Source organism: Lissotriton vulgaris, chromosome 7 (genome assembly GCF_964263255.1).
Source record: "Lissotriton vulgaris chromosome 7, aLisVul1.2, whole genome shotgun sequence".
In the NCBI taxonomy this organism is placed as follows: Eukaryota; Metazoa; Chordata; class Amphibia; order Caudata; family Salamandridae; genus Lissotriton; species Lissotriton vulgaris.
In genome coordinates, this window is record NC_141695.1 from 1674913952 (window position 1) to 1674940471 (window position 26520).

Below are 26520 nucleotides of genomic sequence, written 5' to 3' on the forward strand. Positions count from 1 at the left end.
ACTTCTGGTTTGAAATATACTTCTATTAGGGTTCATTTGTCAGCCATAGTAGCATATAGAAAATCACCTGATCAGATTTCTTTCTTTCAGGTTCCAGTTGTTAAGGACTTCCTCCAGGGGTTGAAAAAAGTGTATCCCCCTGTGCGAAATCCTTCTCCTCCATGGGAATTGAACCTGGTTCTATCCAGGTTAATGTCACCTTTTTTCGAGCCCATCCACAAGGCCTCCTTGCAACATCTCTCTTGGAAGGCGGCCTTTTTGGTGGCGATTACCTCTGCGCGCAGAGTAAGCGAGATACAAGCGCTCTGTGCGAAGGAACCATATACTGTTTTCCACCACAATAGAGTAGTCCTAAGGGCTCATCCATCTTTCTTGCCTAAAATCATTTCTGATTTTCATATAAATCAGTCCATTTCCCTCCCTTCGTTTTTTCCAAATCCTACGACCCCAGCCGAGCGGTCACTTCACTCCTTAGATCTTAACCGCATCGCTGCAGCGGCGATTTTTGCGCTGTGCGGCTTTTTTTTAAAAGCCGCGTTACATGACGAGCTCAGCTCGTCATCAGCACACGCCACCCGTGGCTGATGACGAGCTGAGCTCATCATCAGCATCGAAGGGGTTAAGAGAGTGCTCAAGTTCTATTTGGAAAGGACTAAAGGGATTAGGAAAACGAATCAACTGTTTGTGAACTATGGTTCAATGAGGACAGCTTTTCCAGCGGCCAAGAGGTCCATCTCCAGATGGATTGTCTCTTGCATTAAATTGGCCTATCAGCTTGCAGGCAAGCCTTTGTTGGTGTCACCCAAAGCGCATTCCACTAGAGGGAAAGCCGCTACAGTAGCTTTCTTGCATGACATTCTAATGTCAGAAATATGCAAGGCTGCAACCTGGAAATCGGTTCATACCTTTACTAGGCATTACTGTCTCGAATCTGATTCCAGGGCCGATACTCCAGTAGGGCAAGCCTCCTTGAGGAATCTGTTTGGGTAGCCTATAGCCTACTCAGACTTGATGAGATTACTGTCTTATCATTCCTTTGCCCGCAGGGAAGAGGAGAGGCTCGCTATTCTATTCTAATGCTTATGAATATTGATGAGGATCCCCTGGAAGAGAAGGATTAGTTACTTACCTGTAATCCTAGTTCTCTTCCAGGGGTATCCTCATCAAAGTCATAAGCAACCCTCCCGCCTCCCCGGGCAAAGGATACTCTTTAATAAGGAGATATTGTTAACCTATTTTGTTACTGGGTTTGTTTTCAGTCTCCAAAAAGAACAACTGACCTAACTGTCACCCCTGAGGCATGATGGGATACCGGGGGTCAGGGGTGCCTTAAAGGCACGGTGTCAGTTTTCTGTATACAGCTACAGGTTAGCTTTTCAGTCTTTTTAGACTGTGTGATTGCAATGCAGCCTGGGAGCTTGCTATGCTTTCAGTGAGTTATAAGAATTTCTACTGCTGCCTAAGTATTAAAACAGTTTCTAAAAAATCTTTGGTGTTGTTTCTCATGTTTCTAATGCATATTATTCATGTATGGTGGAAATTCTTCACAGCATATTTCAGCTCTGATGTGATTTGGCTGCTGTTGCATGTTTATATATATATATATATATGTATTTATATATATATATATGAGTATATATATGTGGGGCACATATAATATAGAGTTTCCGGGGTCCCGCGCATGGGCGGGAATATTCTAATGCTTATGACTTTGATGAGGATACCCCTGGAAGAGAACTAGGATTACAGGTAAGTAACTAATCCTTATCACCTACTCGGAGGGGCAAGGATGAGATGAGGAGAGGGCAGAAAGAAACGGAAAATGTTGGCTGGCTTGGGGATCATGTAATGCTCCCCTCATGCCTTGTTTAGAGCAAGGGTCATGGAAGGGCTCCTGGCTACAATGCAGTCTTTTCCCACAGTGATTTTTACCTGTTGGATTTTGCAGCTGGTAAAATCAGGTTAGTTACCACACCCAGTGACTCCGGGTGCAGGAACACTGGACGGGTCTATAATTTTGTGGAATGGAATTCCACACTTGAATTCCTCTCCGTACAGTTCCCAATCTGGGTCCATGCCTTTTATATCGACACCTTGCAAGTAAGCTGATTAGGCAGAAAGAACATGACACAATGAGGACCAAGAAGCAATGGAAAACAAAGCTTCCTTTACCTGTAAAGGTTTTTGGGATAACTTCAGTGATTAAATATGTGTAATATCTATTGAGAACTATATTCTAAATCTTTTGAATTGTGCAAGAACCGTTCCAATACCTTTTTTGTTTTGAAAAAAAACTGTTCTAGAACAGAAAATGCAGACCTTGGGTCGCCTCTGGTTTGAAAGGGAACGGCAGGGATCTTCTATGCTTTCGAATTGAGGAACAGGCAAACAGCCAAAGAATAAAGTCAATCTCCCAAAGATTTCTGACACTTGAAAGAAATAGATGTGTGCAATTGGTTAGTAAGCACATTTAAAGACTGCTTGAGTCAGTATTTGCCTTTAATTGATACTCATTTGAGACTCCATAGTGACTAAATTGAATTCTTTTTGAGATATATGGATTTTATCTTCTGAGCTCTATAGTGTTCTTGTAATAACTTATTAAAAGAGGTTTCCACTGGGTACACTATGATTGCGTGTTCCCCCAAAAATATTTTTAACACTTGTTTTACTTAAACAAATCTCTGCACATTTTGCTGCAGCCTTCTACTCTGTGAAATAAAAGTTTTAAATAGTGACTTGCATATTCAGAGTGCTTTACTTCACAGGCTGGGACCTCGAATCTCTATAAATGCGCATGTCACTATTTCCCAGCATACCAACCAGAATTCAGTTTTGTGACTGTCCGTTCCCAGTCTATGAAGCACTTGCCGAGTGCACAGCTCCCCTTAGCCATCCCAGTGCTAATAGTGCGACTAAGACTTTAGAGTGAAATATTCTGGAAGAGACAGGTCTTTAATAGTTTCCGAAAGGGAAGTTCCTTTTTGGCTGATGGCAGCGAATGGGGACGGCTGTTTCATAATTTAGCACATTACAGGCAAAGGACCGACCTCTATATTTTGCTCTTCTAAATATACAGTCGGTCCTTGACCAAATGTAAGTTGGGGGATCGCAAACTTTTTCTAGGCGAGTACGGATATAACAAGGAACGAGAGACCAAAGGCCCTTTATCATGGAGTGCCCTGTGGGCGATACAAAGTGATTTTAAATTTGATCCCCCTCAGCCACCAGGAGCCAATGGCTAGAGCGAAGGGTTTGTCGGGCAGATTGATGTATGGGTATGTCATACAGTATCTGAGTAGCAGGATTCTGTACCACCTGCGGTTTCCTTATTGTGGCTTTTGGAGCTCCCTAAAAAAGTGAGTTGCCGTAGTCCAGGCAGAAAAGACCGCTCCTGGACCACCATACTCTTCTAAGTGGGAGGGAGTAGAGGGAGATTTGTTTGGAGCATTCTCAGCATGGCGTAGCAGATGGCTGCACGCTTCACTGCTTGGGAGTCAAAATTCAGAGATTCATCCTGCACATTCCCAGGCTTTTTGTAGCTGTTTTCGGGGCAGGAGGGGACCCTAAACAGCTCAGTCAGTCCAGACTCATAGGAGAGTTAGGGTTATTCCCAACGATCATGAGCTACCCTTTTGTCTCCATTTATTTTAAGGCAAGAGCTATTCATCCAGATGGCAACTTTCTCTAAGCAGGGTCCTAATGAGGAGGAGAGTGAGTCTTGGTTGTGGGTAATGGAAAATATCAATTGAGTATCGCCTGCATAAGAGATCATCGAAATCCCAAAGGAATGGCCGATATCTGCAAGTGGCCGCTTACACAGATGAAAATGAGTAGGGAGTGCTCAACGACTAGCTCTGAGGTACTCTGCATTTTCAGTGGAAGATGTCTGAGGTACAGCCACCATCAAAGACCTGAAGGACCGGTCTTCAAAGAAGAACTAGGCCAGCAGAAGGCTTGTCCCAAAATTCCAGCACTCTGTAATCTATCAGCAGGAACCTCATGATTTATCGTATCAAATGCTGAGCTTAGATCTCATCTAGGAGGATAATGGCTGCCGAGCCTCCTTGATCTAGCAGCCATTTGGCTTCTGCCACTGTCAGACAGTCTCTGTGACTTGGTCGGGTCGAAATCCAGTCTGGTTACACAGACCGGTGTCTGCAGTGATCACATTAACTAACAGAGCTTTCATTAAAAAATGCATTTTCCGCCATCAACTTGTTTAACTTAAAATGTATTTTTCATTTAAGGTGTGTGAGTTGTATTTTGTTATGTATGTGCCTGGCAGAATTTGTTCTGTTTTTTTAGCCACCTCTCTGGACCCATTGCACTCTGGATCATAGTTCCCAGGTATTTCGTTATGCACTTCAGCTGATGGATTGTGTAAAAAACTTTGAGTGAGGCTCTCATTAAGTCCCCATCTCCAGCACACATCAGGTAAAGAATTGTATGTCCTAGAAGCTGCCGTAGCCCGGGCCAAGATACAACGGGGAGGTAGGCAGGGTTCAGAAGCCTCTTTAGCCCAAAGGGCATTGGGTGCCTGAGTAGCACCTGCTATTTCCAGCATTTAGAAAAGGTAGAAATGCAGTATGAAGCATTAAATAAAATAAAGCAACACATAATTATATAACCAGATGTCACAATGCAACATTTCCTACCTTAATTTAAATTTTAAATAACTTTCCAGTAACGTTTCAGTTTTGGAAGGCCTGAAAGCACTAGGAGATCAAATAAACCACAACTAAGCCTTCTACTCTGTCATACATACTTTAATTTACGTTTGCTAGTGATCGCAAAATCATTGCTAGATAGTTATTGCCACTTCGCTTTCTCTGTCATGTAATTAAATGCTGATAGGGCTAGCACTCGTCTTTTGGTTTACATGGAGTGTCGCATTACACCCCTGCTAAGTGTGTTGTGTTTTTTTGGTTAACATGGATTGAATGTGAAAACAACAAATTTCACACCTAATTTTTGACACCTGAAATACGTAATTGCAGGACATTAAGGAAGGTGCTGATGCTGACGCCGCAGTAATTGGAAAACTAAATTCTTTAAGCAAAGAGGGCACATGGAGCTGCAAACGTTTTTCTGAGTGCAGTAGCTGCCCGTCCGTAATGGTGGAGGAGCATCGCCCCACTGCTCAGGGCCAGCAGCTGAAAAATAAAATGATAATTAAACAATGTTATTATAATTTTATTATTTAAGTGATTAGCTGAGCCCGTGAGCCTAGCCTGTGTAGGGATGGGCGGGGCCATGGCAGGGCGGAGGAGTGGTGGGCACTACAAGTGTACATGTTGATTTGGCCAGCCGTCTTAGCCAGGTGGAGAAACGGCACAGACTCCCTGAGCGAGTGACAAACCAGCCCGCTCAGGTCAATGCCGGCGCTGCTCCCATGCTTTGTAATAGCATGAGAGCAGCGTCCGGATTAGATGGAGAGTCTGTGATTGTTCTCCTGCTCCCGGCAGTCCCTGAGACACTAAGGACCACTGAGGTGGCCAGCAGCATTAGGTAAGTCTTTAAAAAATGTTGTTTTATTATTTCTTATTAATCCCCACACATCCCACCACTGTAAGTTTGCTGAAGCAGCGAATGTGTGTGTAACTGAGCAGTCGAATGCTTTGTTGAGTAAACCAGCCTGCATCTCCAGCCCAAGCAGCCTTGAGCAGGGCAGCAAACGGGAGTTGGAGTAGGCTAAACGCCGTCAGCACAATGGGTGTTGCACGCCTGACAGTGTAACCTTGATGGACAGCTTATCCAAGCAAATTCATACCAAAAGCAACATGTTAAAATCAATGTTTGAAGAGGTCTGCGCTAAGCCCTCTATCTCTATACATACACGTCTCCTTTTGATATATTGATGGCAAGAGCAGCATAATAGACAGGACTTAGCCAGTGCGCGTTCAGTGTTGCGTGTATCTACCAGTAGACTTTAAAGGGAAAAGAATGAATTTGATTACTCGTTATATTATCTCGCAAGACTTGTCAGAACCTGTTCTAATTGCGTTGCCCCGAATTCTGCCGCGTGTAGCTTTTTGAGCATCAATACACTCTTCAGATGTGTTTTTTAGGTCTCTGTACTATCCGGTTCGTCAGAACCGGAAGTAGCGAGATCTTATGTCTCTTAGAGGGGCTCTTCATCCCGCCTCTAATTTTGGCTCTCTCCCATTGGCTGGCTTCCTAAATGGAAGCCAGCCATTGGAGGAGAGAGCCGTTACTCCAAATAGGCTCCGTCCTTTTCGGATTTGGAGGTGTGTTCGGTGTTCTTCTTTCCACTTTTTGGCCACGCCCCTTTTTGAACACAGAACACGCCCCCAAATCCGAAAAATCTCAGAGCTTTATGCCGCCATTTTGTTTTCTTCCTCGCTGTCCTCTCCTCGCTGTCCTCTTGTTCTTGTCTTGCCTTCTGCCCGTGCCGTGTCTATTTCCCGCCCCCCTCCCGCTGTCCGTGTCTTTTTCCCGCCCCCTCCCGCTGATGAGGTCGCAGCTCTCACAAGAGCCGGGCACCGGCCTTCTGCTTCATTTGTTGCCTGTTCGCATGCCTTCCGGAGGTAAGGGGCGACGGATGCGGGGACCGCCGTGTGGTGTTCTGGGAGGTTTAATGCGGTTTTGTCCTAAGGTAAAACGATTTTCCTGTCTATGTATGCCATTTAATTTCTTACGAGTGGTGACGCGCCCACACTGCCTGCTCTGTCCATGCGGCGCTGGAAGCCCCGTGCAGCAGGCGGAGGCAGTCTGAGCCTTGCCCCCTCCATCTGGTTGCCCTTGTGCCTGCACCAACCCGTCCAGAAGAGCGCGCTGAGCGCCCATGTGCCGGGGAAGCAGGAGACCATGATCCTCACACGTAAGTCTGCGAGCCAGTGCTGCATCCTGCCGGTCAGCCGAGGGTGCCTGGGAGCTCGCGCTTACTGAAAACCCAAGCTGTAAGCAGAATATAGAAAACATACACTCTGAAGCAAAAAGCGACAGACTCCCAGATTTACAGCGGGTATTGCAGCATGGTAACTAGCAGTGCCACTGCCTGCCCAACTCTGCACAGCTGACAGACTCGCTCTGATCAGTTGGGGTGCAGGCTGGTGTGAAGCCCACCGGATGGTACCGGAGTAGTTTCACGACCAAATGAAAAAAAAATGAATGGCTGCGGGAGTTGGGATCACACAGGGCAATTGTTTGCCACTAATGTACTGTCTGGGGTAGGGGTGATCTGTAGCCGCGGACTGTGCAGCTGGGGTGCTGTTGGTCTGCCCATGAGTTTTGTTTGTGGCACGTACAGCAGAAAGCGCTCAGAATATATATCACGGCTTAATCCCCATGGGCCGGTCACAAGTCACCAGCGCCTTCGGAATGAGAAGATGCTTTGCAACACTGCAGCTCACTTTACTTTCACACTGAAATCTCTGTGTGAAAGTCTGGGGGGAAATAAGAGTCGTACCTCGAATTACGGGTTATTTCCGTTAATTCCACATTTTTTAGCAGACCCTCGTGGTTCAGCTCATAAAGGGCAGAATTTGTTTCCAACCTCTAAGTTAATGGCGTCCCAGTTATTAGAATTGCGGTGTTGTGCGTGCGCATTTTCCGGGTCACTCTAAACGAGGGCCTCGGTGCTCGTGTTAAAAACATTAGTGCCTCCAGCGCTCCGAGTCTCTAGATTGGTGTGGCTGCCCCCAGCCACACCAATCTCTAGAGCCTCGGAGCGCTGGAGTTTGGGTGAAGTACACGAGTCCGAGGTTTCACCCTCAGATATGAGTCAGAGTCAAACTGTCACAATTTGTCACAGTGTGTTCCAGTCGGTCTCCTGCTGGGTGCATAACGGGTGGGTAACGCGCCCTTTGCCCTGAAGTTGGACAGTCCAGGCCTTGCACTGACATCTCTATGGGCGTCTTTAATCTTGCGTGGTATTCCATCTACACCTTCAGTACACAGAACCTTTTAACCTAAATACACCCGGAGTATACACTGGACGCCGCCCTCCTCACCGGACTGCCCTCCTCTTCTAGCCCTTGCACTCAGCTGTGCACGTTCCACCGCAACATCCAACGGTTCATAAAGTACCGGGCATCTGCACTGGATTAAAGCCCGGGCAGGTAACTCAAGAACTAGAACCGGGAGAGCAGAGGTGCGTCACTTCGCGGTCTCCTCCATCCGATGGCAGACCAGAAGCTGGGCAAGCGGGGGCTGGGCAAGCTGCACTCCTCCCCGTGCAGGGGTAACCGGTCCCCGGGGGGCCACGGGGGCATCCAGAAGCGCCAAGCCCAAGTGGCTGTTAAATATGACCGCAAGGAGCTGCAGAAGAGGCTGGACGTGGAGAAGTGGATCGACGACCGGCTGGACGAGCTGTACCTGGGCAGGGTGAGTGCCGGGCAATACCTCTCCCCCCCCCCCCCCCCCCCCACCCCCTCCTTTCACTGGGTTGTTCATGTGGCATATCAATGCGTCCAAATGTCGGGGGTAGCGCAAGTTGGGGGTAACACAAATTTACATCAGGGACCATCAGACAGCCAATGGCGTCATCTGCTTGACCCTTTGTCCCACCTTTATCCCTTGAATAGCCTCGTGTTTGCGGACGAGGGGCCAGGTTACCGGATAGGCAAGGACTGGAAGCCATAGCTTCCCGGTCCGTCGAGGAGTCAGACAGGGCTGTGTCCTGGCGCCGACCCTGTTCTGTCTTTTCATTAACAGTGTCATTCAACACCTTGACACTGTTAAGGACAATGATGCCCCGCTTTTGGCAGGCAGGAGGGTCCCGGCAATTATGTTTGCTGACGATACCCTCCTGCTTTCCAAATCCCCCATGGGGATTCAGAGGATTGTGAATGGTTTTGGCCTTTTCTGTCGTCAACATGGGCTGGAGGTGAACACGGAAAAAACTACGTTCATGATCTTCAACCCCCCTACCAAAACTAGACCCAATCCTAAACTGGGGGAAGTTAGTCTTGAGAGGGTCTCGACCTTTATATATCTGGGGGTAACACTACAAGAAAACTTAGCATGGGACTGCCAGATAGCGAGATCCAGGCTGAAACTATCCCAGCTATCGGGCGCACTCCTGAAGGTGGCTAATAAGTCCACCTTTAAGCCTGTAAGCCCGGCCCTGGAAACATATAGATCCCAAGCGAAGGCAGCAGCCATGTATGGTAGTGAGTTGTGGGGACACAAAGCAGGGAAGGTTCTGGCAGCTGTGGAAAATAGTTTTTTGAGACGCTTACTTGCTCTCCCGCAAGGTACGCCACTCCTCCCCTTAAGACTAGACTTGGGTTTTCCCTCCATTGCTGAAGATCTCCTGTCGAAACCCGTGAAGTTTTGGCACCGGATATGGACCACCGAGGAACTGTATCATTACAGACAGGACCTTATTCATGTATTGAGGCTGAATGCTAGCAGCAAAATTCCCTGGCTGGCTTTTATCAAGTCGGAATTGTTTAGTTTGAACTTGCCAGACTTATGGGATGATCCAGCTCAGGGCTGCCAAAGGATTACGCGCAAAACTCTCGCCCAGCTCTATAAAAACAAAAATCTTGCCGACATGGATAATGCTCATAATAGTGGCACCTTGACGGGACGTTTTATGGAATCCAAAAATTCTTATGTTTTTGAACCTTTTATGGATTTTATTTTTCCTCTTTTGGCGAGGAAATTGTTCCTGCAATGGAGGTTTGGTACACTCCCCACCAAAGTATTCACTCATAAATGGTCCACAGGGGGTGACAAACTTTGCCCCTGCTGTAAAACTCAGGATGAAGATGACCTACACATAATGTTTGCTTGCCACGCTTACCAGAGTCCCAGGAAGCGCTGGATAGCACCGCTGTGTCGGAACCTGGGCTTCAGGAAATACTTACAGGCATACAGGGTCATGAAAACTAACACCCTGGGCCATATTGTCTTTGCTGTTTCAAAATTCCTAATGGCAGCATGGATAATAAGGAAGAAAATGTCCCCCTGAACTGCTACTACCATGTATTCCCTACCCCATGCGGGCCCAGTAGAACTTTTATATGTAAATATTGTGTTAAATATATGTACTGTATTTTATTGCATCTTTTATGGCCTATGTGGCCGAAATAAAGAATTTTTGGAATTGGAAGCCATAGCATCTACAGAGGGATCCGAGAACCGCATTTACTTCCTAATTGCGCTGCCTTCGTCACCCCTGACACCCGAGATAGCAAGGTCCTTTCCAGGGGATCCGAAGGACAAATCCGGGGTAGCTGATTGATCAAACGAAACAAAAAAGTGACGGGTGGGAGTGGACTGCCTGAAATAATCTCAGCCGCTAATAATTAGTCGGGGCTGCATTACATTCCATCGTTTTGTGCCTGCCATTGCCGTCTGAGACATGGAACCTAATGAGTGGCATCTGTGCCTAGCACACGTGTTGACTTACCTCGGTATGGCTCTGCCTACCTTGGTCCACGTGAGCTAGTGTGGGTAGCCTGGAGGAAGTGGCTGTGTTGGGGGCGTGGGGGTTCCAGTAACGGTGGTGGGTGTGAGTGTGGGAGTAAAGTATGTCTAGGGGAGGGGAAAAGACCTGTCTCTGTGGGTGTCTCTGGGTAGTTGCGCTCTCATAGAGAGTCGGGGATATGGCTGTTAGGGAGTGGGAACAGGATATGTTTGTGTGTGTGTATTCATCTGCAACAATGGTGCAGAATTCGGAAGAGGCGAACTGGTGGTGAAGTAAAATGTGACTACGTCTGACGCCTGGTAAGGGCGCATCCCCTCAGCCTGAGTCGGTGTGGGTGCGTGACGCACCCACACCGACTCAGGCTGAGGGGATGCGCCCTTACCAGGCGTCAGACGTAGTCACATTTTACTTCACCACCAGTTATCATATCTGCAGTGTTTGCTGTCGAGTCCTCCCAAAGGGCATTTACACGGTGCTTTTTATTACCTCTGCTTCCCGCCCACAGGTCGAGCCTGAGGGGACCTGGGTGTCACTTTTTCTCTGAACAAGAAACTGCTCACAATTTCACCTTTTGTTGCGGTCGGGGTTCAGAGGAAATAATGACGCGAATGGTTGGCCTTTGTGCGTTGAGAAAAAAACTGTCAAATAAAAGCATTCTGCTTTCTCAGCTAATGGTTGAGGCAGGGAATTTTAAAATTCGTTCTGTGGTGATTTATTTGTAGCCCTTTACTTGGAACTTTATTTGTGTGAAAATAGTACTGTTTAATGTTTGGCATTCATCGAGTTAGTAAGAAAGGCTGACTTGACCTGGCCGGGATCTGAAACTCTGCTGACCTGCAGGTCAAATCTTAGTGGTGGGCCAAGAACCCTCCTAGTTGGTTTGAAATAAGCATGCTGTCTTCCGTGGCAAGATCATATGTGCACGTGGCAACCAGCACGAGATTAATACACCTGTTCAATTCTAGCAGCCCAGTCCTAAAGGTTCCTAGGTGAATACACTGCACACTAGGCAGTGATGGACTGGAAAGAAGCTATGTCACACCTATATGCTAATTAGCACGCTTACTTTTTTTGAATTTTTAGGTGTGGGTGGAAATCTTTTGGGACAAGTTAAATAAGTGACACTTGGCTGGATGAGGGTGTGCGCGGAGGGACACAGCTTTGTGTTTGTCTTGGTAGATAAGGGGGGGGAGTGTGAGCTCAAGAACTGTAACTAATAATCTTGTTCCTGGGTGGGTGGGTGTGTGTGTGTCTGGCTCTGGGTGGGTGTCTGTGTGTGTGTCTGGCTCTGGGTGTGTGTGTGTGTGTGTGTGTGTCTGTCTCTGGGTGGGTGTGTGGCGCTGTGTGTGGCTCTGGGTGGGTGTGTGTCTGGCTCTGGGTGGGTGTGTGTGTCTGGCTCTGGGTGTGTGTGCGTGTGTGTGTCTGGCTTTGGGTGGGTGTGTGTGTGTGTGTCTGGCTCTGGGTGGGTGGGTTTGTCTGGCTCTGGGTGTGTGTGTGTGTGTCTGGCTCTGTGTGTGCGTGTGTGTGTGTCTGGCTCTGGGTGGGTGTGTGTGTGTGTGTCTGGCTCTGGGTGGGTGTGTGTGTGTCTGGCTCTGGGTGTGTGTGTGTGTGTCTGGCTCTGGGTGTGTGTGTGTGTGTGTGTGTCTGGCTCTGGGTGTGTGTGTGTGTGTGTGTGTGTATGTGTGTGTCTGGCTCTGGGTGGGTGGGTGTCTGGCTCTGAGTGGGTGGGTGTGTGTCTGGCTCTGGGTGGGTGGGTGTGTGTCTGGCTCTGGGTGGGTGGGTTTGTGCCTGGCTCTGGGTGTGTGTGCGTGTGGTTCTGGGTGTGTGTGCGTGTGGCTCTCTGTTGTGTGTGTGTGCGTGTGTGGCTCTCTGTTGTGTGTGTGTGCGTGTGTGGCTCTCTGTTGTGTGTGTGTGCGTGTGGCTCTCTGTTGTGTGTGTGTGTGTGGCGCTCTGTGGTGTGTGTGTGGCGCTCTGTGGTGTGTGTGTGTGTGGCGCTCTGTTGTGTGTGGCACTCTGTTGTGTTTGTGTGTGGCACTCTGTTGTGTGTGCGTGTGGCGCTCTGTTGTGTGTGTGGCGCTCTGTTGTGTGTGTGGCGCTCTGTTGTGTGTGTGTGTGTGTGTGGCGCTCTGTTGTGTGTGTGTGTGTGTGTGGCACTCTGGTGTGTGTGTGTGGGGCTCTGGTGTATGTGGGGCTCTGGTGTGTGTGTGTGTGTGGGGGGCTGTGTGTGTGTGTGGGTGGCTTTGTGTGGGGCTCTTGTTGGGTGTAAATGCAATAGGTCATGCATTTGCGAGCGATTAACATATTGGAATTGTAAATGACAATGCCATTTATTTAACGATTAAGCTATTGGCAAGATTAAAAAAAAATAATGAGCTATGCCAATAGCTCTACCTTTAATAATGCCGAGACCATTGCATTGTAAATGCTTGTTTTTTTGTTTTTTTTACAGGATATTAACAAAAAAGGAGTGACGTCGTTCAGTTTGCTGAAGCTCTGCGAGGGCCATAACCGTAAGCAAGCTTCCGCCACCTTCTACAGCTTCCTAGTCCTCAAGAAACGTCTGGCCCTGGAGCTAGAGCAGCGCGCTCCCTACGCTGATATCATTGCCACCCCAGGGCCAAGATTCATGACTGTCTGATGAGCGTGGAGAAAGAGCAACCCTTACAGCGTACAGAATTGTCATAAATATAAACTTACATACACTGGATCAGCCTTTCTTGCAAACCATTTGTGCATTCATCTAATGAGCCTTCATTGAAGTAAGATTAGTCTTTTCCCCGTTTCAAAGGTTTGATTTACTTTTATTTAAAGCTCTGCCTTCAGAGGGTGATAAGAACTGCTATTCCAGTCCCTCACCCATAGTTGAGTAAACGGTATGTTAAAGAGCTTGTCATTCCCGCTGTCTATAAATGACCCCCAGTAACATTACCGTCAGACTGAAGGTATGCATCTAATTTTGAAACCTGCAAAGAGCGTGTAAAAGCCGCAAACGACTAATGACACTTTGTACATTACGGCGATGATGCAGGCACTGGTAATATATAAAACTGTCCCATTCTTATAATTTACATTTAATGTCGATGCTAACCTCCGCATTCACGAACCCTTACTGTTGGCTTCTTCCTGATTTAGTATGACCAAACAGCCCGTGGCAAGACATGACACGTATTCTAATTATATTGAACAAAAAGAGACAAAGCACTGTAATGGTTGCATTTGCTAGGTTTGTTTTTCATTTAGATGTGGCATCTTTCAAAAAAGCAAGTGGCCATCTTGTGCTTTTTTTATATTTGTCTTGGGACAACATTGTCAGTGTTGAGTCAACTTAACTGAAATGTTAAAAAATAATGATGCATGTTATAATTTATTTAACTGCAAAATATAAATAGTGTACATTTGTGTTTAGCATTAAATTATATATTAAATTAATTGTAAAAAATACTGTTCCATGAGCATGCTTTCGTCACTTAGCAAAAATAATAGTACTTAACGCCTTATCCGCGGCGGTTTTTCCGCCGCGGTGCGGGCGTTATAAAGGGTGGGCGGGGCTGCGTTGGCCGACGACAGCACTAGGGAAGTAGTGCTGCCGTCAGCCGACGGCAGCACGGAAGGGGTTAAATATGCACACAAAAAATGTAAGTATTTATTGCTATGTGTTATGCCTGTAGCATTTACTTAACCAAAAGACAATGGAGAGAGGTACATTGTGAAAAACCGGCATAAAGTCACTGAGTAATTGGAGAGGACCTGGTTTGTGCATGGTTAATGCATGGTGATTCAGTGTTCTTTAAAGAGAAGTCTTGAACTCGTTCCTAGAATGGAGCAGCCTTGATGTGGGCCTGATGCATATAGGGATGTTGTTCCATATCCTGGGTGCATAGATGGAAAAGGCTTGTCTTTTTTTTTTTTTTTTTTTGTACATGAACTACTGGAAATATGGACCTTAACTACAAGATACACGGGGCTAATAGTCGTGATGGCTTTGTATATGATGCACCTAGTTTTGAAGGTGGCATGGGCCGGGAAGCAAAGCCAATTGAGATCCATCAAGATGGCGGGTAATTTTATCATATTTTTTCAGGCCCGAGATGAGACATGCTGTGGTCGGTCAAAAGCCCGTAAGGAGTTCCATTGTAGAGCCTGGAAGGCCATTAAATAGGGCATTAACACCTTTCAGATGCAAGAGTACAAGGGCTTGAACAGCAGTTCTGAGTTCACCTTCTGGAAGAAACAGTTTGATTTTCTGTAACCCCTTCCGTGCTCATGATGGAACAACTCCGTCTCGAGCCACGGATGCGCTGTGCTAGTGACAGAGTGGTTCCGTCACGACACGGCCGCCCCGCCCACGCTGCAGGAATTCCGCTCCTGCGTGGCAGTTTTATTGAGCGGGCGGGCCGGGACGGAACCACTCTGTCACAAGCACAGCGCACCCGTGGCTCGTGATGGAGTGGTTCCGTCACTAGCATGGCGGCGAGGAGTTAAGAGAGAACTGGTACCAGACTGTCTTTTTCTTTTAAGCATTGTGTTCGTTGAGGTTGAGATTGTTGTCCTGGATGACTATAAGTGACTTGGAGTACGGTGATTGTTGGGGTTCGAAGTTCACTCGGTCCATGTCATTGAGCCAGGTTAGTACTGTATGTTCGGTGGTGTTCTTGGCAAATAACAGCAATTCTGTCTTGGTTGCGTTGAGCTTCTGGTAAGTGCTGAACATCTAGGTCTGGCATGATGTTCAAGCAGTTTTTGAGGCATTGGATGTCTGAAGCAGGGGAGACCTTCAAGTAGAGTAGTGTATCATCAGCACATTGGTGAATCTTGATAAAATCAAGCGGCTCCATTTAAAGGTTAAATATGGTAAGACACAGTGTGGAACTGTGAACTCTACAGGTGAAAGGGAACTTTTGTGACCTTGAGGTGCCCATGTGAACTAAGTGGTGTTGGTTGGAAAAGTAGGAGGAGAACCACTGAAGGACATTGCTGATGAATCCCATTCAAGACCCGAAGGTGTGTTTGAGGGTGGGATGCTCAACTTGGTCAAAAGCAGCTGAAAAGTCCAGAAGTAAAAAAAAAAAACAATTGAAATGTAATTATTTAGAAACCCAAAGCTGAATTCTGAGGTTTTAAAATAAATTGATTTCTGGTCGTCTGTCTTGATTGAAATGAAAGCATAACAAGCATTAGAAATGCAATAGGTCTCGCAGCATTAGAGTTAGTGCTTTTAGAATTGTTTATGGGTTTTTTTGTAAATCTTTAGCATGAGGTTGAGGGTGAGTGAGGGTGAGGGGTTGAGGGTGAGTGAGGGTGAGTGAGGGTGAGGGGTTGAGGGTGAGTGAGGGTGAGGCTGAGGGGTTGAGGGTGAGTGAGGGTGAGTGAGGGTGAGTGAGGGGTTGAGGGTGAGGGGTTGAGGGTGAGTGAGGGTGAGGGGTTGAGGGTGGGTGAGGGGTTGAGGGTGAGTGAGGGTGAGGGGTTGAGGGTGGGTGAGGGTGAGTGAGAGAGGGTGAGGGTGAGGGTGAGTGAGGGTGGGTGAGTGTGAGTGAGGGTGAGTGTGGGTGAGTGAGGGTGAGGGATTGAGGGTGAGGGGTTGAGGGTGAGTGAGGGTGAGGGGTTGAGGGTGAGTGAGGGTGAGGGGTTGAGGGTGAGGGGTTGAGGGTGAGGGGTTGAGGGTGAGGGGTTGAGGGTGAGTGGGGGTGAGTGAGGGTGAGGGGTTGAGGGTGGGTGAGGGGTTGAGGGTGAGTGAGGGTGAGGGTGAGTGAGGGGGAGGGGTTGAGGGTGAGGGGTTGAGGGTGAGTGGGGGTGAGTGAGGGTGAGGGGTTGAGGGTGAGTGAGGGTGAGGGGTTGAGGGTGAGTGAGGATGAGGGGTTGAGGGTGGGTGAGGGTAAGTGAGGGTGAGTGTGAGTGAGGGTGAGGGTGAGTGAGGGTGAGGGTGAGTGAAGGTGGGTGAGGGTGAGGGGTTGAGGGTGATTGAGGGTGAGGGGTTGAGGGTGAGTGAGGGGTTGAGGGTGAGTGAGGATGAGTGAGTGAGGGTGAGTGAGGGGTTGAGGGTGAGGGGTTGAGGCTGAGTGAGGGTGAGGGGTTGAGGGTGAGTGAGGGTGAGGTGTTGAGGGTGAGTGAGGGTGAGGTGTTGAGGGTGAGTGAGGGTGAGGGGTTGAGGGTGAGTGAGGGTGAGGGTGAGTGAGGGTGAGGGTGAGTGAGGGTGAGGGTGAGTGAGGGTGAGTGTGGGTGAGGGTGAGTGAGGGTGAGGGGTTGAGGGTGAGTGAGGGTGAGTGTGGGTGAGGGGTTGAGGGTGAGTGAGGGTGAGTGTGGGTGAGGGTGAGTGAGGGTGAGGGTGAGTGAGCTACATCTAATGACTTCAGAGGACTGCTTATAGACTGCTTAAATTACAACCACTGTCGATAGTAAGTACTATTGACCCTGATAACACCCTAATATATGTCCAAAGTCAGTTTGGTAGGACTGGGCCAGACCAATGTATATGTTTCTATAAGTGTAGTCAGGACCATACAAGGGTTAGTTGAATAGCCTTGGCGGAAAACCCTGCTTCATTGTCTGGGAAGATTTTATTTAAATAGCCCGTTCCACATTTAGCTGTAACAACTTAGGAGAGAGCCTTCCCCACCCACATCAAGGAAGATAAAACCTGTAAACGGTGCTACCTGACGGTAGAGCCCCTTTGCAAAACAGACATCAGGCAAAGAGTTATGCTGTTACTCTTAAATAGAGTGTTATGAAAAGGAGTCCGAATTAAATGTTCATCCTAAGCATTGAATTTAAAAAGCATGTACAGGAAAATATTGCATAATCCAATATTGTCCTTGCACCTTTGAGGCTTCCTAAACAAAAATGTTATAAATCTGCAATTAAAATGTCATAACTTCAGCAAAGTAAGTACATCAAAATACACAAGCTGTCTGATAATTACAACCTACATACCACGTCGAATGCACAGTGTAACAGAATGACTGCTTGATCCCTCATCACAAAACCCAATTGAAACACAAATTGGAACAATGTAGCCATCCACGAAATGCCTTAGCCCAAATACGAGGGGAAGGTAACTCGATGGACAGGGAGGTCCGTGTAAGTACAGGTTCGGCTGACCTGGTGGGGAACATCAATTAAACCGGGTCGTCCTCGGTATGGTAAACTCCAGGCACACTCTCGCGAACCGAGAGCAAAACATTGTGCGCGGTGAGTCCGGTAAAAGTGAAGCGACCTATGATAGGGTTACAGCGCATGTAAGCAGTCATGATTGGCTAGAGCGCTGGCCAATGGGGATGAAGGATGAGTCTCGTCCTCCAATGCAAACCCAGTTGCGCCGGCAAAGTCACGTTTTTATCGTGGTGTGTTTCTTGTTTAGTTTATGTGGTACCGAAGTCGGAATTACGAACAGAGTCGTAATCAAAACTGAGTGTAAAGAAAATTATTATTATATATACTCAATGGTCCACGGAGGCGCTGCGCAATGTTGATTGAGGCCATGGGGGACCAAATGGGAGAGAGCGATGATTAATTTATGCGATGTTCGCAAAAAGTCTGTCAGTTGTGAAACGACTCGTGATTGGTCTACAGTGTGTGTAAACCCGCGCTATTGGTTAAGGCGCTGGCAAATAAGAATGAAATGTTAGCCTCGTCGTACAATAGGAACGCCAAACCAGGAATACGTGCAAAGTCACATCCGAGTCTGAGGTCGTGGTTTATGATAACGAGTTAAACAAGAAGGAGGGAAGAGAGGGGAGGGGGGAGGAGAAATGCGACACGGCGGGAAGGGGAGGGGGCGGAGCGGGTAAAATAAACAAGACGGAGGGAAGAGAGGGGAGGGGGGAGGAGAAATGCGACACGGCGGGAAGGGGAGGGGGCGGAGCGGGTAAACAAAGACGGACGTGCACGCGCTTTTAAGCTCAATGCGCATGCGCATTGAGCTTAAAAGTCACGGGCACTGCAAGGAATCGCCACGATTCCTTGCAGTGTGGATAAAGAGCGGATAAGTCCCAATACTCTCGCCTTGCTCGATGCGCATGCGCATCGACAGGCGAGACCTAAAAAGTACACACCTTCCAATTTATGGATTGGCTTCTCACTGGAATTAGCACTGTGTGAAGTAGGAGCAAATGATTGTCTTCATGTTTCTGAATGAACAAAAGGCACAAGGGTGGCTAGAGAGATTATAGGTATGTTCAAAAGGTATGTTAGTAAAAACAGCCAGCAAAGTAAAATCGCATGTAAACGAGGGAGCTTTATGTTGAATTGTTTTGTTATGCCTGCTACCTGGAACATGGGTTTTGTAAGCTACTTATTCACTCATCTGTTGTCAAAGTGATGAAAACTAGCTTAGTTTTCTCACTGCGTTGACATCCGAGCAATTAATCTGCCCCCTCACCCAAGACTCTAAAGGCACAAGCAAGATAGCTGATTGGTGGTTAAAACTCTGCCAGCCTGCCTTCTCCAGGCTTGCTTAGGTCATCTGCAGATCTCGGCAGACTTCTGTCGGTGCTTCTGCTGTTAGTGAACTACAGGGTGTGGTGGTCAGGACACCAGATTGAAGTTTCTTTTAATACTATGGCTAGTGTGGTTGCAACCTATCCAGCAGGTTGGTGGAAAGAGAAAGGACGGCAGTATTTTATTTTATTTTCTTAAATATTTGGAGAGGTGGGTGGACGGTGGTATTGGTGGTAGGATCTCGGTTAAATTTTGCTATTTTGGGGGAGAAGTTATTGTACCTGGAATGCCAGGGCCTGCTACATAGATACATTTAGGGCGAGGAAGTGAGACCATGTTGTACATTACCCCACTGGACTCCTGCCTCAGCAGAGAAGAGGTTTTGAGAGTCATACATAAGGTACAATTGTGTATTGGTAGTTCTTAATAATGTGGTGTTTTCCACTTCAGAGTCACAGTTGACAACAGTGAAGATGCTCTCGTTGCCTGACGTTACTTGGAACCAGTCATTGGAAAACAACATAGTAATTAATAGCAACCCAAGTATTCTGTTTACTACTCATTTAATTATGGGTCATTCATTTATTTTTCTCCAGTTTATTTTATGAATCCTAGATCTAATTTGTTGGATCAGTGTGTGGGTCTGCCATGTGCCTGTTTGTTTAATTACTGCATTCAATATGTGGTATACATGCAAACTCCTGCTTTTTTGAATTTCCACTTCTTTGAAACACCTTTCGTCTTTTCGCCCCGCCATACCAGTAGAATTGGTTGCTTCTGTCAGCATAATACAGTAACCAGTAAGAAACAAGAAATATCTACACTGTACAAGAATAGATGTTATTTGAACAATGTGTTGGCAAAAGGAGAAGCTGCATGTTTCCAGTACTACATTGGACTGTGACCAAATGTGTATGTAGACCCTTAGTATATTAGAGAGTAGCATACTTTGAAAAGCATATAGGCTCCATAAGACTGGTTTTTTCTTATGCAGGTACGGTAGAGTCCCAAACACCCCAGATGTCTCCCTCTGTCCCCCTCTCCCCATTTGTTGGAACTTGAGGAGCTCCATGCCAAGGAACAAATACCTACCATCTTACAAACACAGGGGGATGTGATCTCCTGGGACAGTTTTTACAGTGAGTGAGGAAAACTGCGGAAAACATGGAAGGAGCAGAGGATGGAGAAAGGTGATTTGAGGGTTTCCTCTCCCAACCACAATCACTGCTTACCACTCATGAGGGTATCACTTTTTCTGAATTTTACTGGCATCTGGGGGAGAGAACTCTACTGGATGTGGAAAAGAATGGTGGAGATTGGATTTGCCAGCTTTCTTGGGAGAGGGCTGACTGGCATGCTGATAGTATCTCAGGGCCTGACAGGATTCTCAAAGGGACAGGACAGTTGACCCCTATAACCTCAAGATCATAAAAAGACCAAAAGCAGCTGTTTTGTGAAGGACCACTTGACCAGTGCGAATTGGAACTGGATTGACCTATGTGTGGTATGTGAGCCCGTGCTGTAAGTTAGTGGTTGAGCCCATCATATCTTATTGCAATCTACTTTCCCAAGAGCTGTTTGGAAGTATACGGGTTTTCGGTGCCACGCAGAGGACCGAAGATAATGCTTGGGAAAGTGAGGACAAGTCTGGTTCTTACACAGAAGCATGGGGCCAGAAGAGTATGCAGCATCCAGGAATCTGCAGCTGGGGATTCTCCAAAAGAACTCTGAAGATCAAGAGGTGTAGAGTGCACCGCCTTTAAAATGTTTCTGACCCTGTCCTGCTGATCTTTGAAAGCATGTGCTGGTAACTGGTCTTTACTTTTGGAAGTAATAATGGCCTCAGATGGTTAATTTTGTGTAATGCGTGAAGGACTTCATTGGTTTTCATACGTAAATCGAGCTTTTTGTGTAATTAAAACTATAACTTATTGGGGGGCCTGCTGAGCAGCGGCATGGCCGCTCTTTGAGTGTGCTCCGCAGGTCGGGCATAAATCCTTCATTTATCCTACATGCAGGACTGATCTCTCAACGTCCGGAATATTCATTAAAGCAGCGGGCTGTACGGAGAGAGACTGCCCGGTATCCCAACAATCCTAGCCTAGCTGGGGACCAAGCAAGATCGCCGCGACTTGACGGCCGACATGGCCGCTTGAGGACGTGAAGCCAGGTGGGTGGTGGAGGCTCTTACTCGAGGCCGGGGCTCCGGGGGCCTCATAGGGCCTGCTGTCGCGGAATGCGGCTTCCTCCTGCCAGCGGACTGTGGTGAGTGCAGAGGTACAGATCGGGGGACGCTGTGCTTCCGTACTCAGTTTGGGACTGCCTGTGGACACCACTGTGACTCCCCCGTTGGTGACATCGCGGAGGAGCCGATCGTACCCAAGATGGCGGAGGCGCCCATTACTTGCATGACCGGCAGTGGTGGTGATGTGAATGAGATGGAAGGAGACTTGTGAGGGGTGTAGGCGGTATTTGGCTGTGTTGGTGAGCCCACGAGACGCTTGCTAATTGGCCTGACCCTGCGGGGGTGCTGCTCCTCGGTGGTGTTGCCGAGTGGAGTCAGGAGGCAGATGGCGCAGATTGGGAGCTCCACGTAGATTGACAGGCCCGGATCAAGCCAGTGGGCCGGCCGTGAGGGCACTCTGCAAGGGAGAGACCGAAGCGTTTCTTGCATTAAACCTGGGCACTGAATGCACCCGTAGCAGGTATTTGGTTGCTGCGCGGGGAGGTGGCCATTTTGCGGGGAGTGCTCGGCAGCGTCAAGCACCGGAAGGTGAGGAGAAGCGGTGCGGCATATGACTTGCTTACGCCCCATTAAAAGGGCGCTGGTAGCGGCCTCTCTGCCTGGCTCCCCTGAGTGACTGAGGACTATTGGATTTTGTTGGTGATGTTAGTCTGCCGCCTGCCAACTGCTTTGCTGCGAAGGCTGAACTTGGCGTACTCTTATCCGCAGACACGGGCTGAGGGTGCCAGCGAGGTGGTAGGCGTCGCAGAGCTGTCCGCCCTTTGGGACTCTACACCGGTGAGTGGTGCCTCCGCTCTGTTTGTTAGCTGTTTGGCCTGTTGGGCCTATACGCCTGCCACCATGGGGAAACATGACGCCAGGCAATCTAAGATTACTTTTGAAGCCCAAAAATCTGCTAAGCAGAGCGAGCCGGAGCCAGAGATGCGAGCGGAGTCCTCCAGAGATGCAGCTGAGGATGACCAGAGACCTTATCTCAGAACCCTGATGCTAGACATGCGTTCTAGCTTGCGCAACATTGACTCTAAGCTCGACCACTTGACGTCGCAACTTGATGCAGTCAAATCTCAGGTCGAGGCCCACGAAACTCGCCTGGACGCCCTTGAAAACTGGCACACAGTGTCACAAATTTCAAGTCGAAACGAAAGAGCAATTGCTCCAGATGGATGAGCTGCTGGGTATCATCAGAGCTGAGAATGAGGATTTGGAGGCCAGGTCGAGACGTAATAATATACGTATTACGGGGATTCCGGAAACGACCGCTATCACCAAGATGGAGACCTATGTTACTGACCTACTCCGAGAACTCTTCGACCCACATTTCTCTGGTGTATTTGCTGTGGAAAGGGCGCACAGATCCCTGGGGCTGCGGCCTACTGTTGGAACACCACCTAGACCCATAATAGCGAGGCTGATGAACTACCAAGACAGGGACCTCATTCTACGCAAGGCACGAGAAAAAGGCAAGATCACGCATCAAGGTAATGCCATCTCGTTCTACCCTGACTTCACCCCGGCGGTGCAGGCGGCGAGGCGCGAATTCATCCCGGCCAAGCGCATCTTGATGCAGGAACAGATCCCCTACTCTCTCCTCTACCCTGCAAAACTCAAGGTTTCGCTGGATGGAGCTCAGCATTTCTTCACAGATGCCAAGTCGGGCTGAAATTTGCAAAGCACCTGGGAGGAAAGTCGTTCAAGAAGACCCAGGCTCTGAAGGCGGCAGTCGGCGGAGATTTAAGTGACAATGACTAACCAAGGGGGTCTCAGAGGAACCGGGTGGCTGTGCCGCATGATTTTACTCCTAATCACTTAGGCTAAGAGTTCCTGGGCGAGCTGAGATGTCCGCAGTTTTCCCGACCGCCTTGCACAAGGCAGGGTTGTATGCCGGTGTAGCTGCGCCTCCTAGGGAACGTTCCCATTTGTATTGGAAATGCAATGTTCGCAGTTTTTTGTTGGGTGGGATAATCTGCAACCTGATTGGGAGGTTGGAGTGGGTGGTGGGTGGGCGGTAGGGTTTGTTATATTTTGTGTTGCCAGTCCATTTGTTTTCAGATGCATGATTGTTATCTATAATGTACCATGTTGCGTCAGGCGCAGCGGAGTGTCGTGGAATTCCTCGATGTAGTTGCACATGGCTACTTCTAATCAGTTGACTTGTCTTACTTGGAATGTCCGTGGCCTCAATGATGGCTGGAAGTCGAGGTTGGTTTATGCATATCTAGCCCGCCATAATATAGATTTATGCCTATTGCAAGAAACACACCTAAATAATGTGCCATCCCACAGACTCTCCCACAGCAGATGGGGGTCTGTATACTCTGCAATTTACTCTAATTATGCAAGGGGTGTGGCGGTTCTGTTATGTTGCGGAGTGGAGTGGATTGGAAGGAAGGTTTGATACAAGTGGATCCGGAGGGCCGTTATTTCCTGGTGCAGGGGCTCCTAAGTGAGCTGCCCGTCCTCATTGTGGCTGTATACGGCCCAAACACTGACTCTCCTGATTTTTTTTAACTCGCTATGGTCAAAAATCAATACCATTGGTTGTGACACGATTGTATGGGGTGGTGATTTTAATGCAATACTAGACGAAGGTCTTGATAGAAAAGACACGGCTAGAGCCTTGCACCCGGCGGCCAGCTTGGCCCTCCAAGAAATCATAGCAGATGGTGACCTGATTGACATTTGGAGGCAAAGGCATGTTGGATTGAGGGAGGGCACTTGTATCACAGAACGCCATAATGCATGGTCTCAACTTGATTATTGGCTGCTGTCTCGGGATATGGCTGCCTGCATGGTTGAAGTGGAACACATGCCCCGTTCGTTATCTGACCACGCCCCGTGTATGCTGTGGCTGTCTCTACCCAATATGTACAAGCGTGCATTTACCTGCCGGCTACCGCCTCATGCCCTGCTTGACCAGACTTTTAAGGCAGAGATCGGAAATGACATTGCAGACTATTTTCAGAATAACACCGGATCAGTTGACACCGAAAGTGGGCTCTGGGAGGCCTTTAAGGTGGTCATAAGGGGGCAATGTATTGCCAGACAGGCAGGGGTGCTTAAAGCTATAAGGGGTGCCCTGGCTTCCCTGGAGGCTGACATTCAACAACTCGAAACGCAGTATTATGCCAAGGAGCATGGGGCCCGATGTAGGTAGGCCGTTACCGATCGGTAACGGCCGAAAATACCGATTTTGGGCCCTTACCGATCGGTATACTGCCATCGAGATGTAGGGCAAAGAAAAAAGTCAAAATCGGACCGAAAACCGAATCGGAATGAGTACCGAATGGATAATAATCCGATACGTACATACCAAAAATCGGATATGTAACGAATCGGTAACACACCGAATCGGATGCAAATACCGAATCGGTCCATGTACCGAATCGGTAGTGACACCGAATCGGAAAATATCCGATTCGGTCCATGTACCGATTCGGTAATGACACCGAATCGGAAAATATCCGATTCGGTCCATGTACCGATTCGGTAGTGACACCGAATCGGAAATAAGCCGATTCGGTCCATGTACCGAATCGGTAGAGACACCGATTCGGACATAAGCCGATTCGGACAACCTACCGATTCAGTAGAATCACCGATCGGGAAAGTCCCCGATTCGGACAGATGGCGAGATGTAGGGAAGCACAGAAACACCGATTTCGGCTCAAAATCGGTAGTATTCACTCGGTATTTACCATGGATTACAATCAGGTGGTAACCAACTCCAACCCATAAAAACAGCCCCAAAATGCATTGCAACTTGCAGGATGGCAGCTTTTTATGTCATTGCGAGGCGGCTACGGCTACAGCAGGAAGGACAGAGGGAATGGCAAAGAGAAGAACAGGTCTACAGACAGAGGATAACCCTGTTCATGCTCACAGAGGCAGAGATCCTACAGAGATACAGGCTGGACTCTGACACCATTCTTGAGCTCATCAGGGACCTCAAACCATTGTTGGACCACCCGACCCCAAGGGCACACGCCATCCCAGCACACGTCCAGGTGCTATGCAGCCTACACCTGCTTGCGTCTGGCAGCTATCAAAGTGGAGTTGCAGCGGTAGGAGGGGTGACCCAGAGCAGCCTGTCAAGGTTCTTCCACACATTCCTTGACGCCATGATACACAGGATGGACCAATACATCTCTTTCCCTGCAACCCATGCAGAACTGCTACAAACTAAAGCTGACTTCTACCAGATGGCACAATTTCCCCAAATCATTGGCTGCATAGATGGCACGCACATTCCGATTTTCCCCCCAGCTGACACAGAATACATATACCGCAATCGGAAGTCTACGCACATCATCAACGTGCAGGTGATCTGCAATGCGAAGTGCATCATCACAGACCTGGTAGCAAAATTCCCAGGGAGTACCCACGACTCCTACATTTTTCAACAGAGCGGCATCTATGCACGGCTGATGGCTGGCGAATTTGGTGAAGGATACCTCCTAGGTGAGACACATCATCAGACCCCCATAACACAAAGTAGCTAGGTGTAATACATGTATGCATGTGTGTAATGTTACCCCTTTTCCTTCCAGGCGACAGTGCATATGCCCTCCGCTCTTTCATACTCACCCCCTACCTCAACCCCTCCACACCCAGCCAAAGGAGGTATAACCGGGCCCACAAAAGCACAAGGAATGTCGTCGAACGGACCTTTGGCATCTGGAAAAGTAGATTCAGATGCCTGCACAAGAGTGGAGGTGCAAGGCAGTATACCCCCATCACCTGCTGCAAGATCATAGCTGTCTGTGCAATGTTACACAACCTTGCGGTGAAGAAGGGCACTGAGGTGGAGTTGTCTGACTACGAGGACCATGACGACGACGATGCTGTGCCACTAACACAGCCAGCTGGGGTGTGTACGCCAAGTGATGGCAGATACAGACGTGAGGAGATTACAGAAAACTATTTCTGAGTGAGTACAGATGCACAGACAGGTAAATTGTTGTGGGAAAAAGCAATTTTAATACTGTTGCAACACCGTTACTGCACTGATGTGCAACAAAATAAAATGTAGAAGCTAAGAAAACAAAAGTCTAAGGTCCGGGTTGCCTCACCCGCCCTGGCCAGTCTACTTCTTGGAGCGCTTGGCAGCCCCACTGGGGTGTCCCTCACCACCCTCAGAATGTCCTGCGGCTTCTGCGGAGCGCCTGGTGCTCCTGCGCGGCTCTGACGCAGCGCTGGCCGGGCTGCTGCGGCTGCTGCTGTCCCCAGCATCCCCCAGGTCCAGGGCTGGATTGGCGGCAGTGTTTGAGATTATCATAGCCTCCATTGCTGTAGTGATGCGGGCCATTCCCCTTGTTATCTCGGCGGTGTTTTGGGTTAAACTTGACTCCATATTGGCACCGCGCTGACAAAGTTGCGCCGTTGCAGCAGCAAGGCGGCTAATGGAGCGGTTTTGCACGCGTGCATCCCGCCTGCGCGACAG

General features: G+C 48.3%; 1 protein-coding gene across 3 annotated transcripts in view; it reads left to right on the forward strand.

Moving 5' to 3' along the window:
* Nucleotides 1–13835, forward strand: part of RAD21L1 (RAD21 cohesin complex component like 1) — a 1036426-nt gene extending 1022591 nt beyond the window's left edge. For 2 of the 3 annotated variants that reach the window (XM_086932732.1, XM_086932731.1), the window contains one exon: nt 12852–13835. In XM_086932732.1, coding sequence (XP_086788858.1) covers nt 12852–13040 — 189 coding nt within the window. In that variant the 3' untranslated portion in view covers nt 13041–13835. The remainder of the gene's footprint in view (nt 1–12851) is intronic. The other variant, XM_086932733.1, reaches the window with a different exon arrangement.
* The last annotated feature ends 12685 nt before the right edge of the window (nt 13836–26520 follow it).